The sequence below is a fragment of the Megascapheus bottae genome, chromosome 9, assembly GCF_031878675.1.
Source record: "Megascapheus bottae isolate mThoBot1 chromosome 9, mThoBot2.hap1, whole genome shotgun sequence".
NCBI classification, from domain to species: Eukaryota; Metazoa; Chordata; class Mammalia; order Rodentia; family Geomyidae; genus Megascapheus; species Megascapheus bottae.
This window is the reverse complement of record NC_143517.1, coordinates 42,691,092-42,709,033: the sequence shown is the minus strand read 5'-3', so window position 1 is coordinate 42,709,033 and position 17,942 is coordinate 42,691,092. Positions and strand designations below refer to the sequence as shown.

General features: G+C 35.0%; 1 protein-coding gene across 38 annotated transcripts in view; it reads right to left on the bottom strand.

Moving 5' to 3' along the window:
* The window catches only part of Rims2 (regulating synaptic membrane exocytosis 2), a 385,455-nt gene that overhangs the window by 289,181 nt on the left and 78,332 nt on the right, over positions 1 to 17,942 (bottom strand). For 26 of the 38 annotated variants that reach the window (XM_090339238.1, XM_090339190.1, XM_090339201.1 and 23 more), the window contains 2 exons: positions 15,541 to 15,751; positions 8,838 to 8,849 (listed from right to left, as the gene is read on the bottom strand). In XM_090339238.1, coding sequence (XP_090195364.1) covers positions 8,838 to 8,849; positions 15,541 to 15,751 — 223 coding nt within the window. The remainder of the gene's footprint in view (positions 1 to 8,837; positions 8,850 to 15,540; positions 15,752 to 17,942) is intronic. The other 12 variants (XM_090339192.1, XM_090339222.1, XM_090339215.1 and 9 more) reach the window with 1 other exon arrangement.

Sequence of the window (17,942 nt, the reverse complement as noted above, 5' to 3'; positions counted from 1 at the left end):
CATTCAACAGGAAATTATGAGTAAATCAAAGAAGTAAACACCAAAGAATAAAAAACCCAATCAATAAATGAACTAAACAAATTTCAGTAAAAACTACAAATGACCAATAAAAATGAAAAATGTACCAGGTGCCAGTGGCTCACACCTGTAATCATAACTACTTAGGAGGCATGACAATCCATGAGACACTTATCATCAGTTAAACACCAGAAAACTGGAAGTATCTCTGTGGCTCAAGGTAATAGAGCGCCAGCCTTGAGCTGAAGAGCTAAGGGACAGCGCCCAGTCCCAGACCCATGACTGACAAAAAAAGAAAAATGAATAATGCTCAGCATATTTAACCACTGGAAAATTTAAATCAAAACTATATTGAGATTCCACATCACATCAGTCATAATAGCTAACATCCAGATAATAAAACAGCAAATATTAGTGAGGATGATCAATGAAAGGACCCCTTACACTGCTAGAAAATTAGTAAACTAGCCTAGCCACTAATGAAATTGGTATTGATTTTCCTCAAAAACAGTAAAATTAAAAGCACCATATAGTCCAGCTATACCAATTAGATATAAACCTGACAGAATAGAAATTTGCCTACAATAAAGATGTCTGTGTATTGGCACTATTCACACTAACCAAGTGAGAGAATCAGCTGAGGTGCCCATCAATGGATTAACAAAGGAAATGTGGTACATATACATACTGGCTGCTGGTGGCTCACACGTCTAATTTTAGCTACTCAGAAAGCTGAGTCTGGAGGATTATGGTTCAAAGCCAATCTTGGCAAAAAAAAAAAATCTGCCAAGAAACGTCTGCCAAGAAGTCCATTTCCAAAACAGTCATCAAAATGATGTGCTAGAGGAATGACCCAGGTAATAGAGTAGAGCACCAAATAAGCATGTGGGAGATTCCTGAGTTCAAATCCTAGAATTGGAAAAACAATTTTTAAAAAATCATGTCATTTTCCAGAAAAATGGAACCAGAAATAATCATGTTAAGAGAAATAAGGCAGACTCCGAATGATAAATATTACATTTTCCTCATTTATACAAGCTATATTTTTAAAGGAAAGGAAAAAGGGACAGAGAGGGGGAGAAGAAGAGAAAGGGAGGGAATGAGAGATGGAGGGAATGAAGGAAGAGGGAATGACGGAGGGAGGGACATGAAAAAAATAGCTAAATGCAAGATTATTTGATGAGAGAAAAAGGGTGAGTGGAAGGGGTAGAGAATAAGAAACTAAAATGTAAAAATGAATATAATCGAAGTGCAATATACATATTTATTTTTAAATGAAATATATTTTATTTAAATCTATTATTTTGTATTATAGTAAGTGTTAGTGTGAAAATTTAAGTTGGGTACATTTACATTAACAGGATGAGACATTTGGGAAAGAACATCTTCGCAGTCCTAAAGTAGGAAATAATAATCAAATACAACCCTATGAGTTAACCATTCTTTCTACTATACTCTTATTACCTCCATTTTAGAAAAAATAAAGTAAGGCTTATGGTAGTAAAACAAGTGGCTCCAAAACACACAGACAGCAAAGTGATAGAGCTTCAGGAATTGTGAGAGCTGAGTTTGAATTTCTAACCTTTTCATAAAGTTTCAGCCAGCTTCAACTTCTGTTAGACTTTCTTCCACAGTTCACTGTTCCATGAAAGTTATCATAAAAAAAGCTTGATATGACACATTAAAAAGTGTTCTGGAGTTCATTTTGCTTAGCCTCATCTCATATGTACATAGCAGTTGAGCTATTGTGATCCTCTACTAGGAGAATCCTAAATGTATGCTAATTAATAAGGGAAACCATGGAGTCTATGTTTCTTTGGTCTGGCTTACTTCATTTATTGTGATTTTTTTCAAAGTCTTTCCATTTTCTTATAAATGGGAAATGGGACGGTTTATCTTTGTGATTATTGTTCTTAATGTACTATGTGAAGTTATTTCTTTTCTCTTGCTTTTCTCCTTATGGTATATCTCATGTTGTTACTGTATCTGACTTTGGTACCTTGTACATTGAACATATGTTTCTTTGTTTATTTGAAATAGGGAAGAGAAGGGGAAAAACAAGATGACTAGGAGGAGGTGGGGGAAGGAAAATGGGAGAAAAATATGGGAAGGGATATCAATGTTCAAGAAGTAAGGTACCCATTACCTGATGAATATAACTGTAACCCCTCTATACATCACCCCAACAATAAAATACAATTTTTTAAAAAGTGAACAAACTGAGCAAGAGTTCAAGACCTTGAATTCAAGCTCTGATAACCCCCCCCCACACACACACACACACAAAGGTTCATTACGAATTAAAAAGCTCTTAGCTCATAATGATTCTTTAATAAGTGGAACAGTCAGTTATCCTCTGTATATCTTTGGCTCCTTTGTCAAATAAAGTTTCTGCACAGTTAAAAGCATAGCCACTAAAGTAGTGAGACAGCCAACCAACTAGGAAAAGATATTTACCAATAATAATCAGACAAATACTTAATATCCAATATACAAGGAACTCAAGAAACTAATCCCCCCGCCAAACCCAACAAACCATTCACTAAATGGGCAAGGGAACTAAAGAGAGACTTATCAAAAGAAGAGATTAAAACGGCAGAAAAGCATATGAGAAAATGCTCATCATCCATGGTCATAAAGGAAATGCAAATAAAAGCAAGCTTAAGATACCACCTTACTCCAACAAGAATGGCCAAGATTTTGAACTCAGACAATGACAGATGCTGGCAGGGTTGTGGAGAAAAAGGAACCCTACTGCACTGCTGGTGGGAATGTAAACTAGTTCAGCCACTCTGGAAAGCAGTGTGGAGGTTTCTTAAAGAACTGAAAATTGACCTTCCCTATGATCCTGCCATACCACTTCTGGGCATCTATCCTGAACATCATAACCCAAGATATGATAAGGACACCTGCTCAGCTATTTCATCTCTGCACTATTCACAACAGCCAGGCAATGGAAACAATCCAGATGCTCTACTGCAAATGAATGGATACAAAAAATGTGATACAGATATAGATATAGATATAGATATAGATATAGATATATACACAATGGAATTCTACATAGCCAACAGAAAAGATAAAATAATGGCACTCCCAGGGAAGTGGATGAATCTAGAGTGAATCATGCTAAGTGAGACAGGTCAAGACCAAAGGAACAACAGGTACATGGTAGCCTTAATATGTGGCTATTAGAGCCAAACAGTACAAGAGCAAGGCCTCATTATTCACGTACTCAATGCTATGGACATGGTATTGGAATATAAACACAACTACATAGACATAAAAATTTGTGACTCTATAGACATAATGTTTTAATACATAGATTAATATGTATCTATGACACACAAACTCTCAGCCTAATTTTAATTATGTTCTAAAATTTAAGTGCCAGTGATAGTGTATAGAGATTCCCTTCTTGAATACTTGTTTGTTAAATATGTCATTTGAAATACGTTGTAAAAATCAATGTTAATAAATTCTTTACTAAAACATAAAAGGTATGATATATATATACACATTGGAGTTCTAATTTTTTTAAGAAATTAAAAATTCCTAATAATGAAAAAAACAATTTGGGAAGGGAATATTTTTCTGACAATAGAAAAAGATTTCAGATGGCCTTAGATCAGTGACTAAATTATGTCATAATTAATTACTTCAATATTCTTCACTTCTCCTTCATCTTCACAAATGGCATATTAAGTCAAGACTTCATTTTCTATGAAAAGGTATTTTCAGTTACATTGGGTTTTTTTGTATCATGACCTTAGCCTTCCTTCTTTCTATCTCACGTGTTAGATCTGTACTTCACACCTGTTCACAGGTGCCAGGGAGAGCCAAGTCAGTTTTCTCTTTTTCAAGTCTCTTCAATAAGGATTGCAAGAAAAAAGGAAAATGAGAATGTCTATTGGGGGCACCACAGAGCAGGGTCTGTAACAGTCTCTTCTTAAAATCTAATCAACATTACTTTACATGCATATTTTTTTACATTGAACACATTTGCCTTCTTCCTAAAAGAAACAACCCCAATGTCACACAAGTTACAATATCTATCTCCAAATCCAGGTTAACAAATCTTTCCATCACTGAATGTACAATGTGGATCACTGTGAATGACTGACCCATACACTGAAAGATAAATTGTTCCCAACAGACACAATACACAATAATGAAGACAAAAATAAAAGGAATGTGTAGGGTATCAATGTTCGAGAAGTAATATACCCACTATCTGACAAATGTAACTGGAACTCCTCCATACATTAGTCTGACAACAAAATACAATAAGAAAAAGAAAGATGAATGCAATAGGAAAAAAAACTGTCATTCAGAAAGAGAAAACTGAAAAGTAAACAGTGACAAATGTGTAGCACACCATAGTCCCTGTATTCATGGTGGCTTTGGTTCCTTGTTTATCCTGACTACCTCTAATTGGTCACTTATAAGGTTCCCTCCTTTGAACACTGCTACTCATATTTCCTGATGAATAGTAAGAGACTATTTTAAATCGAGGCCTACAGTATCTTTATTCACTAGTCACATATGGTATTTACATTTAATACTTAGTTTTTTTGTTTGTTTGTTTTTGGGTTTTTTCCTTTTTTTAATTTTCTTTCATACATTTTTTATTGTAATAGAAGGGTTACATGATATTTGCCAGATAGATGGTGCATTAATTCCCATACATTGATACCCTTTCACATGCCTTGGTCCCCATTTCCCTCCCCACCACCCCCACCCCTCATCTTATTTTCCCCCCTTCCCTATCCAATTTCAAATAACCAAATACAAATATATCTGATATACCAGGTAACAAAGTGAGATACTGTAACAATATGAGATAACCAAGGGACAGCAAAAGAGATGAGAGATAACATAGTACCTTAAGAATAACAATCATTCATTATATGGCTTATGTTTCTATATCCTAGAGATCCTTTCATTTAGCGTCCTACTATATGGCCTTTTGTATCAAGATTTTGCTCTATTGCAAGTCTCTGCTAGTAGAGCCCAAGGTTTCTACTGATTATGATAAATGAGGGAAACTACTGAGCCTAAGTCCCTTTGAGTCTGGCTTACTTCACTTAATATGATCTTTTCTAAGTCTTTCCATTTCCTAACAAATGGGGCAATGTCATTCTTTCTGACAGCAGCATAGAATTTCATTGTGTACAAATACCATATCTTGTTGATCCACTCATCAACTGAGGGACATCTAGGTTGGTTCCATATTTTTGCTATGGTAAATAGTGCTGCAATGAACATTGTTGTGCTGGTGGATTTAGTATGTCTTTGTTTCTGGATGATTGGGTAAATGCCAAGTAGTGGAATTGCTGGGTCATAGGGGAGCTCTATGTTTAGTCTTTTGAGGAACTGCCATACTGCTTTCCATAGTGGTTGAAGGAGTTTGCACTCCCACCAACAGTGTAGTAGTGATCCCTCCTGGCCACATCCCCTCCAGCATCTGTTGTTATTAGTTTTCTTGATCCTGGCCATTCTAACTGGAGCGAGGTGGAATCTTAAGAGTTGTTTTGATTTGCATTTCTTTTATGACCAGAGATGTTGAGCATTTCTTCATGTGTCTATAGGCCATTTTTGTTTCTTCTTCAGAGAAGACTCTCTTTAAGTCTTTGGCTCATCTTTTAATGGGATGGTTGTTACTTGGGAGATTAGTTTTGGATTGATTCAATTTTTTGAGCTGTTGATATATTTTAGATATGAGGCCTTTGTCTGTTGTTTGGTTGGTGAAGATATTCTCCCACTCTGTAGGCTTCCTAATTAGTTTACTAGCTATGTCCTTTGCCATACAAAAGCTCTGCAGTTTAATGCAGTCCCACTTATCCAGCCTTTCTCTGATTTGTTGTGATTCTTGGTCCTTATTAAGAAAGTTTCGACCTGTGCCAAGGAGGTCTAGTGTATCTCCTATTCCTTCTTGTAAAGTTTTCAGAGTGTCAGCTTTTACCTCGAGGTCTTTGATCCATTTGGAGTTAATTCTAGTGCAGGGTGACAAAGAAGGATCCAACTTTAGTTTTCTGCATGTGCTTAACCAGTTCTGCCAGCACTACTTGTTGAGGAGGCTATCTTTCTTCCATTCTATTTTTTTGGCTCCCTTGTCAAAAATTAGGTGGCCATAGGTCTGTGGTTTAATATCTGGGTCTTCAGTTCTATTCCATTGGTCTTCAGGCCTGTTCTTGTGTTTTGATAATTATAGCTCTGTAATAGAGTCAAGAAGCAAGCATAAAGGGGATCCAAATAGGGAAAGAGGAAGTAAAACTTTCCCTCTTTGCAGATGACATGATCCTGTATTTAAAGAATCCTATAGACTCCACTCCCAAGCTACTTGAGCTGATTCAAAACTTTGGAAAGGTAGCAGGCTATAAAATTAACCCTCAAAAATCAACTGCCTTCCTCTATGCCAACAGTGAGAGGAATGAGGCAACAATCAGGAAAGCAACTCCTTTTGCAATAGCCTCAAAGAAAATAAAGTACCTAGGAATTACCTTAACTAAGAATGTAAAAGACCTTTTTGATGAAAACTTTAAAACCCTTAAAAAGGAAATTAAAGCAGAATGGGGCCAGGAACTTGGCCTAGTGGTTAAAGTGCTTGCCTAGCAAGCACGAAGACCCGGGTTCGATTCCTTGGTACCACATACATAGAAAAAGCTGGAAGTGGTGCTGAGGCTCAAGTGGTAGAGTTCTAGCCTTGAGAAAGTCCAAGGATAGTGCTCAGGCCCTGAGCTCAAGCCCAGGACTGGCAAAAAAAAAAAAAAAAAAAAGCAGAACTGAGGAAATGGAAAAACCTCCCATGCTCCTGGATTGGAAGAATCAGTATCGTGAAAATGACAATCTTGCCAAGGGCTATCTACAAATTCAACACAATACCCATCAATATCCCAATGTGATTCTTTAAAGAAATAGAAGAGGCAATCCAAAATTTCATATGGAATAATAAAAGACCCCGTATAGCAAAAACACTTCTTAGCAGAAAGAACAGGGCAGGAGGAATTTCAATACTTAGTTTTTGCAGTGTAGTGCTTTTCAAGTGTTCAATAGCTACTTGAGACTAGAACCTACTATACTGGATAATGAAAATACAAAACATGTTCATAACTATCTAGTAAACAACTCTACATAAAGAATATCTTATAAGAGTCCTGTTGAGTTTTGTTTTATATTCCAAATCTATACCAAGTAGTATAGTTCTTACATAATTGAAAATTAATTTTATCTTACCCTGTAATTCTGAAGTTGAATGCTTCTCACATTTTTTAACTTTACTTTTGAGTTGATATGCATTTGTAATCTGATGGGGTTTCATTGTGATATTTCCACATATGCACACAGTGTACTTTAAGTTCTTGCAGTTTGTGCATCAAATTTACCTTGCATCTTTAAAACTACTTCAAAATTTTGCTGGATAATTTTTTTTTGGTTGGTCATGGGGCTTGAACTCTGGGCCTGGGCGCTATATCCATGAGCTCTTCAGCTCAAGGCTACCCTTGAGCCACAGGGCCACTTCTGGTTTTCTAGTGGTTAATTGGAGATAAGAGTCTCACAGAATTGAGTTCCTCAGGCTGGCTTTGAACTGTGATCCTCATTCTCAGCCTCCTGAGTAGCTAGGATTACAGGCATGAGCCACCACGCCCATCTAGACAATTTTATAATTTACATTTATAGGCTTGAAAAAGTGTCCTTATTTCTACTTAGAAATTGCATTTTAAACCCATATTGAATGTTTGTTACCACATGTATCATCACCAACTGAACTGGGTACCTGAAGACTTTAAAGAGAAATGAAAGGCATGGCTTCAATTATCTCATGTAACTGATTTACTCTAGGTTTTATGTCATTAAAAATGGGAAATGTTGAAAAGACTGAAGTTTGACTCATCAAAATACAAAGATTTTTAAAACCTATATTTACAGACAGTCACCTCTCGCTAAAGCAGATCCAAATCCAAATCAGACCTCTTAAAACAGGCATTAAAAAAAAAAACAATCCTGAAATCTAATCCTATCCACGTTATTTTTTTAAATGATAAACATTTTATATAAAACCTAAGGATATAAGACATTACTTACTAACTTCTAAAACACATTGCTGAAATGAAAACATTAATATTAAAAGTGAACCATAAAATACATGTCAGTAAAACCAAATTTAATGTTTCTGTAACTCATCAAAAGCATCACTCTAAAAATCTGCTCAGTACAGAAATATATTTAAAGAAACATTATAAGATTAAAGGAATTTTTTTGGCCAATCCTGGGGCTTGAGCTCAGGACCTGACTGTCCTTGGGCTTTCTCAAGGCTAATGCTCTCCCTTTTGAACCACAGCACCACTTCTTGCTTTTTCCCAGATCTTAGTGGGTGCTAGGCAAGCACTCTACTGCTAGGCTAAACTCCCAGCCCGACATTAAAGGAATTAGTATAATGAAAAATGAAGAATTCTTATAACGAAGAATTTTGAAGAGTACCAAATTCTAAAAAGGTAAGCCTGGGGTTGGGGGTAGGAAAACAGGGACAAAAACATGAGAAGGGGTATGTGTGAGAAGTAATGCAACCACTATTTGATGAATGTAACTGTAACATTTCTCTACATTATCCTGTCGATAAAAAAGGTAAATCTTATAAAAATCAAATACACAATTTTTCACTTATAATAATGTACTTTTTGGTAAAATCAGCATGCTTAAATATATCATACTGTTTGTCATGCAATACAAATATAACAAAATATTTAGAATATATAAATTAAATATAAAGTAAAATTGGCAACAAAAATTATATTAGACAGAAAGAAAAAGACTCTAACCACTTTGTCCTCCTGGTGTGAATATCCACGCAAGCAAGTTTCAAAAGACAGAAAAGACAAAACAAAAAAGAAACCATTAATTCCATTCTTTTTAAAGTATTTAAAGGATACTTTGCTAGTAAAACAAAAATTCCAACAATATTTAGGTTACATTTTTACTGAAATCTAAAATTTTAGATGTTAAATTTAAAATTTTAGTATGAAATTTTTCCATACATTTCATTCAAGCAAGAGTATTTGAGTTATGTTAAAATGCGCAAGCAATAACCATGAAAGCAATCAAATACCCAAACATCAGAAAAGAGTGAGTGCTTTCTTTATGAATAAAATCCTAATCAAACACAAAGCTCAAGAGGAAAAACTTTTTAAATGTTTAGGAATAAAGCTCTTATGTACAAAAATAATATAAACATTGCTTATCTCTTATTCTATAATCAACCAAAGGAAGACAAAATATAATTTTACATGAATTATGCATAATGCTTCTAGTCTTTTGTGCTTTATTAAGACTTCTAAACATCATATAACTGAAATAAATTAATTGAATAAGTCACTAAATATAAAATACTGGTAATTATAATAGGCAAATGTGGGTCAATTTCCCAGTATTGTAATGGTATCAAGTGAAATAAGAGACATAATTTAGCTAAAGTTCCTATTTAGATATCCTGGAAATTAAACTCTATTGTTACATTTTTTTTCTTTTAAGTTTAAAATCATGATAATAGTAATAAAGCAACAATAATGATCTGATTTATTACAAGAAGTATCAATGTTTCTTAGGTGACAGTAAATAAGAGAATGCAATCATACAAACCTATATTTAAATCTTTAAGCAACGCTTGTACCTATATATCTTGTACAGTTTACCTATCTCTCTGTCTTTACAGTCTCACCTACAAAATAGGCAATTAAATATTTATTTGATGTGACGTACAAGGGCATGGAATGCTCTCAGAATAATGCCTGACACTTCATTCTATAACTGATCATCTACATTATTAAAACATAGGAAGTTGTATAAAAGGAATAGGAATGCAGCTTCTATATTATTGTGTTCTTGATTGCTTCTTATGTTACTAATGTTAACACTACAGATGATATAAAGTCACTACCCACAATTAAAGATAACTTTTTGTCTGTCTTCTCCAATCCAACCCTACAATATTCTTTTAGGTCTCTCCCCCCACCCTCTTTCTCTCTTTACCTTACTCTTTCTCTTTTTCTCTCCCTTGCTCCTCCCTTCTCTATCTTCCCCTTTGTTCTCTCTCTCTGAAAAAAAATTCTCCCTTTATTGTTGATTTTTTTTCATATAGAATTTGGTTTGCCAACTTTAAGGAAACAATTTCACATTGGAGCATTGCCAAGGAACTGTAATTTTTTTTTAAGGGGGCAGGAGCTACTGATCAAGATACACTGCACTCATAAACTACTTTGTTGAATAGAAATTCCTTTGTACAATTACTTAAAAATAAATTTCCAAAAGGTCTGTCCTATATTAGGTGCCAGAAACTCACAGCCTGTAATCCTCGCTACTCAGGAAGCTGAGATATGAATTGTGATTCAACACCAGCCAGAGCAGTAAAGTACAATGACTTTTTTTTTTTTTTTGCCAGTCCTGGGCTTGAGCTCAGGGTTTGAGTACTGTCCTTGGACTTTCTCAAGGCTAGAGCTCTACCACTTGAGCCTCAGCACCACTTCTGGCTTTTTTCTATGTATGTGGTACCAAGGAATCGAACCCGGGTCTTCATGCATGCTAGGCAAGCACTTTAACCACTAGGCCAAACTCCCGGCCCCAGTACAATGACTCTTATCTCCAATAAACTACTCAACAACAACAACAAAAAAAAAGACAGAAGTGGCACTGTGGCTCAAATGGCAAAGCACTAGCTATAAACAAAAGAAGCTCAGGAATAGTGCCAAGGCCCCAGTTTCAAGCCCCAGGGCCAGGTAAATAAAAAAGTTTGTCTCAGACTAATATAGCCCATGACAAGACAAGTACAATATTTGTTCCGTTGACATGACTTATTATATGCTAAATATTTAGAAAGGTGTGGTAATTGAAGGGATTAAAGAGTTGTAATCATTTAGTACTAATAACATGTTTTAAAGTACATTCGAGATTGGTGTAACCAGTAGGGCACAAAAGTGAGTTAGTTCATCTGGTATACCAAAAAGGGAATCATAAGGAAAATGATGCTTAAGTTCAGAAAAATGAGTAAGTGTTCATTAAGGCAAGGAATATGGTAGGGGCTAGAAGCAAGAAGAGTAGTATTTCTGCTAAAGGCAACAAGATTAACAAAATGTATAAGACACAAGTGTAATGTGATTGAGAAATCCAAAATGGAGGAAAGCTCATGCCTAGAGCTAGATAGGAAATAAATAACAAGTATGAAGTTCTTTATGTCACTAGAAACTTCAGCTACTTGAGAGATAATGCTCACTGAACAGGGTTTATGAAAAAAATAAAATAATCATATTTGTATTTTATAAATATTAAGCTAGCAATGTATGTGATTTGGCATCTAAGACTGGAGCAGTCCTGGATGGCAGTTAGGACACTGGCATTGGTTCAAAGTGGTAGAGTGCTAGCTTTGTAAGAGAAAGTTCAAGGACAGCACCAAGGCCCCAGGTTCAATTCCCATGAATTCTAAAAAGATAGAAATTTATGCAAATAGAGATGTGATAATTAAAATATTTTATTGGGGAGAGAGAGTAGTACAGGAAGAAAACCTAAAATGATTCCTGACTCTTTGAATTATGTGATATAATTCTGAATCATGGTACTCATTAAAAAGCTGACACTTTAGCCGGGTGCTGGTGGTTAACACCTGCAATCCAAGCTAATCAGGAGACTAAGTTATGAGGACCAAGGTTCAAAGCCAGCCTTGACATTAAAGTCTGTGAGACTCTTATCTCCAATTAAGACCGGAAATGACACTATGGCTCAAGTAGTAGAATGCTAGCCTTGAGCTGAAGAGCTCAAGGACAACGCCCAGGCCCAGAATTCAAACCCCACAAGTGACACCCCCCCCAAAAAAAGGTGACAATTTTAGGAGAAGTAACCTGGGGGCTCTTTCAATGATTAAAAAATAGAGGAGGTCTGTTTATATTAAGAAAGATTCATGCCTATTCTAATATATTTACTAAAGAAAAGGAAAAAGAAAAGATTTCTAAAGTAAAATATAATGCCCTATTTTTTACAGACCCAAAATGTTAAAATGGGTACTATTCATAAGTAATTTTACTTAAAATTTTGTTTCATTGTTCATTTTCAGTTTCTGCTACTATTTGAAGTTAAATACGTACACATAATGGAGAATTATTTGGCCATAAAAAGAATGAAATTATGTTATTTTCAGGAAAATGAAAATAACTAGAGAACAACATGTCATGTGCAATAAGCCAAGCCCAGAATGACAAATATCACAGATCTTCACTCAAATGCAGTATCTACACTTAAGAAAAAAAGAACACTATGATAAGACTGTGAAAGGTGGATTGCTGGGGGTAAACCAGTAGGTAGGATGAGAGAAAAGTCAAACAAGAGGTGAATATTATAGAAATACATTCGATATGTATGAAATTAACATAAAGAAAGCCATCAAAATTATTTAAAAGGTGGATAGTAGAGAGACTGAGTTTAGAAAGAGTAATACATATGAGGTAAACATGATCAAAGTACATTATTGTATGTTGTAAACATCATATATATAGGAAGCATGTATATGGCATTTACTGTCCTTTTGTATAATTTATAGATGTTAATAACAATGATTTAAATGATTTTTCTTGGGAATAGTTGAAAAGGAACTGGGTGAGATTTACAAGGTATAACATTTTTAAACAAAGGAATTCATGGCTTACTTGCATAGATAATTTCTGGCATAATGTAGCATTAGTGCTAGCAAAATTCCTTTTTATATAAACCTATATACTCACTATTATGATTAAAAAACACATTTCCCAATTCATTTTATAAAGCCAACATGATCCTAACTCGAAAACAAAAGGAAGATATTGTAGGGAAATAAAAAGGGAGACACTATATGCCTCATGAACTTAGAAGCAAAAAATTGTAAACAATTTTTTTTGGTGGGTCATAGGGCTTGAACTTGGCCTGGGCACTGTCCCTGAGCTCTTCAGCTCAAGGCTACCACCCTACCCTTGAGTCAAGCCCCACTTCGTTTTCTAGAAGTTAATTGGAGATAAGAGTCTCAGGCCCTTTTGTTCCCAGGCTGGCTTTGATCCTCAGATCTCAGCCTCCTGAGTAGCTAGGATTACAGGTGTGAGCCACCATGCCCAGTAAACAATTTTTTTAATCAAATGAAACTTACATTAGTATAAAATGAAGCTTATTCTAAGAATACAAAATTCAATGTACCTCAACACAGCAGCAAAGCAAAAAAATCATAAGATTACTCCAAATAGTTAAATAAAACACATTTGAGAAAAATCAGTATTAACAATGTAAAAAATTAAAATTCTCTGACAATGCAACTCAAATGGTAGTATGGTTGGCTAGCAAACTAGAGTCAATCTCCAGTACTGAGCTGAAGAAAACCCCCTCAGTAAATCTGAGCTAAATGATGTTAATGAAGTTTGCCATCAACATCTTACCTGATTCTGAAAGAAAACAATACAAGGATTTTTAGTACTCATCACTTCCACTTACATACACTAGAGCTTCTACCCAGTGCCTTCATTCAAAAATAGTAATAAGAAAAAAACCATAATCAAACATGCCAAAAGAAAAAAATAAGAAATTCATTTTGGAGAACAAAATGCACTGAGAAAAATAAAAAAAAAAGAAATGAAGGAATGCAGTCACACAAGGAACTGATTTTTGCAATTATGTCTAAATACTGTATATAAAAATATCAGCTTCCTGGCCGGGAGTTTGGCCTAGTGGTAGAGTGCTTGCCTAGCATCCACGAAGACCCAGGTTCAATTCCTTGGTACCACATACGTAGAAAAAAGTCGGAAGTGGTGCTGAGGCTCAACTGGTAGAGCTCTAGCCTTGAGAAAGCCCAAGGACAGTGCTCAGGCCCTGAGCTCAAGCCCATGACTGGCAAATAAATAAATAAATAAATAAATAAATAAATAAATAAATAAATAAATAAATAAAATCAGCTTCCTATTTTAAGTAATGTTTTGTTGATAAGATTCTAGCAAGGAAATAAAGTCAAATTCTAATAAAATGAGTAATTTTAAATATTGTTTTTTCTTGATTTCCTTAAAGCCTTCTTTGGGTAGCAAATAAATATTCACAAAGGTGAAAAGATAAACTACAAACTCTAATATAAGTATGAACAAATCTTTACCATGTTGTCTTTAAATTCTATCATTGAGTGTTATTTCAACAATGTTTAAAAAATACACACAAAGAGAAATATAGCTTCAGAGTGTAGAATTAGGAAACGGGACCTCAAAGTAGAATAATCCTCTTAGAAAAGAAAACAAGCCAAGGGAAAACAAACCTACAAGGCTTCTAAAAGTATAGTAGTAAGCCAGGCACCAGAGACTCACACCTGTAATCACAGCTACTCAGGAGGCTGAGCTTGGAGTGGAAAGCTAGCAAAGGCAAGAAAGTCTATAAAAGTATTATATGTATTTAACTACCAAAAAGCTAGAAGTAAAAGCTTAAGCTCAAAATAGTGGAGCATTACCTTAAGCACAAAAGCTCAAGGAAAATGCCCAGGCTCTAAGTTCAAGCCCCATAATTGGTACCCCCAAAAAAGTATATTCTTAATACAAAAAACTATGTCAAATTCTGACTATAATCAGTTGTGTGGCTTTAAGAATCAACTTTAAGCAAGGCATGGTGGCTCACACCTGTAATCCTAGCTACTCAGGAGGCTGAGATCTGAGTATCCTGGTTCAAAGCCAGCCCGGACACTAAAGAACCTGAGACTCTTATCTCCAATTAACCACTAGAAAATGGGAAGTGGGACTGGGGCTCAAGGGGTAGGGCAATAGCCTTGAGCTGAAGAGCTCAGGGACAGCACCCAGCCCAGAGTTCAAGTCCCATGACCCACAAAAAAAAAAAAAAAAAAAAAAAAAAAAAACTTTCCAGGAAATGGAAATGAAGTTTTCATCTTTGCTACTGTTTTCATTTTCATCTTGTTCCTTTATGTATCATTAGGAGAGTAAGAAGAGGCACAGAAATTGGGGGTAGACAAAGTGCTAACAAATGCAGCAGTGGTACTCATTAGATACTATGTTGAAAATGAGCTATATAACTTGTGGGTGGGGATGGGAGAGAAAACCTGGGAGAGAGCAAGAGAAGAGGTAACATTGTCTAAAAAGAAATGTACTCTATCTGGTGTATATTACTGGAACCCCTGTATACATAATCTTCATAATAACATTTTAAATTTTTTTCAAAAGATCAACTTCAATCACTCTAAATGAGATTATTTTCCTTAGGCAACAAAGGAGTGAGATTAATTTATCTCTAAGTCAACTTCATCATCTTTGAAAGTTTAAGACCCATAATACAAAACAAAAGCATGAGCTAACTAATATAAAATAGCAAAACAAATATATTTCAAAAGCAATAAAGAATTTAAACAACTTTTATATACCACGAGGACTACAGAAGTTTTTGTAATTTGGTTAATCTTGGTATTAATTTCAGGTAATCTATTTTATTGCCATTAAGCTTATCTGTAAGAGAATTGTCATGCTTTCACTTCTGTACCTTGTTTGAGCGTAATGACACACGACCTCCACAACGAGCACAGAACTTTGTTTGGCAATATGAACAGTTATGGCCACATCCATCAGCAAACTTTGTTTTGTGGCAGATACCACAAGTTGGGGCATCACCCTTCTGTTCTTGCTGTTGCTGTGACTCTTCTCCCATCTTTTTTACCTGTTCCTTATACATTTCAAACTGTTGGTGCAATTTTCTGCAGAAAAAAAAACAGATGTTTAAATTGGTTTCCTAATCAAAAATAATTATCACTGCAATCTATTGACATAATTCTATAATCAGAAAATAAATATATAGAATGATAAAAGTCAAATTTAATTTTAATTACAGAATACCCTTGCATGGAGATATTTCTCTGAATAGAATATAAAATTTCTTCCTATTATTTGTACCATATTTAAAATATATGATCTAAAATACATATAGTAATATGTTTAAACATTCCAAAATATAGTAAGAAATGTGCATTAGACAGTAAAACTAAAACCTGTGAACATCAAATCAATAGGAGTGGAATGGTCTAAAGAATCTAAACAGATCCTAAAGAGGATAACCAATAGTAAATGAGTGCTCTTGCTAATTGTTTAAATCTGTATAGCAGTCTAGACATAATTTGGCTATAATATTGTAAAATATTGATAGCCTATAGTATATAGATTAAAAAACAAAACTAGATGCTACATTAAAAGTACAACAAAGAGTAAATGTTTCCAAGAGGAAATCAGTCACACTGATTCACATTTGACGATAAAAGAAAGAAACAATTGGCATAATGACAACTTAAGATAAGTCAGTTAAAACTTTAAGAAACTTTTAAGTGGGCTAACACGTTTGGAATAGCTTAAGGACCCACACTCAAAGGGAGTTCATATATACAAGCATTTTCCCCTAGACCTTCATTAGGTACTTATAAAGAAGACGATGTCAAGACATGAAACCAAGAGCCCCCTCACATAGGTATATGTGTGCAAGCAGGCAAGAAGACTTGTAACTCCTGAAAGACAGGCACAATTCCGGAAACTTTCACTCCTTTTTACAATTTTTACAGGTTTAATAATTATGTTTCATTACAGATATAATGATGGCCACAACAAAATCCAAACCTTTCTGAATTCTTGACTAGAATGATAATTCAATCTCTAATATCAATAATCCCACATCCACAACATGGAATAAATACAACTGAAAACCGTAAGACAAAGGAGAAAACCAAGAATTAAGCAATCCATCCTCAAGAGGAAGACTATTCAATACAATTAAATTAGAAGATGATATGCACATCAGGATAGATTGGAACAGGGAGGCTTTAAAATTGTTATATTATTAAGTAAAGGATAGATAAAGATGAACATGTGTGAATAAGAAAATTGCAACAGAAAAAATGAAAACTAAAAAAATAATCAAATAGATTTTTTGGTATCAAAAGATGAAGAATTCCTTTGATCGGCTCATGGGTAGACAAAAACATACAATGAAAGAATCAATAAACTAAAATTAATTAATAAAAATTATCGAGATCGAATAAAAGATGAATGAAAGAGTAGTAAACAACAACTGAAAATCCCAGAAAATGAGAAAATATTTGAAGAGATAATGACCAAGAATCTTTCTAAGTTAATTATATCAAAAATAAAAAGGGAGAAGGAGGAATAGGCAGCCAGAGAAAACAGAAGAAAGGGCCAGGACTGTGGTCTACTGGTAAAGTGCTTACCTAGCATGCACTAAGCCCTGGGTTTGATTTCTCTGAAAAGGCTGGAAGTGACACTGTGACTCAAGTGGCAGAGTGCTAGCCTTGAGCAAAAATTGTCCAAGGACAGAGCTCAGGCCTTTAGTTTAAGCCCCAGGACAGGCAAAAAAAGAAAAGAAGAGGAGGAGGAGGAGGAGGAGGAGGAGGAGGAGGAGGAGGAGGAGGAGGAGGAGGAGGAGGAGGAAGAGGAGGAGGAGGAAAGTAAATTTGTTTTAATTAAAGCTGCAATAAATAAATAAAATCAACCAGGTTGAGATTTGCAATTCTAGGCAAGCCCAGAATAAAAGGTTTACAAGGCTCATCTCAACAGAAAAGCCTTGACATGGTAGCATGGACTCATCATCTCAGCTACAATGGAAGCATAAGCAAGAGTCCTGCCTGGCTCACATATAAAATAAAACGCTATGTCAAAATATGACCAAAACCTATTCAATATAATTATCCAGAAACAAAGCCATACTAAACCTATCAGCACGATGTTCATTGTGGCATTATTTACCATAGCTAAGATATGCCTGCATCTGTAATTATCCAGATCTAGAGCGGCCTTTATAAGTATAGTTCCCAGACTATTCTGTGACCCCAGAATCCAGGCTTCACTAAGTGTCTCATTCCACCTGACACCAGTCAGAAGCCCACA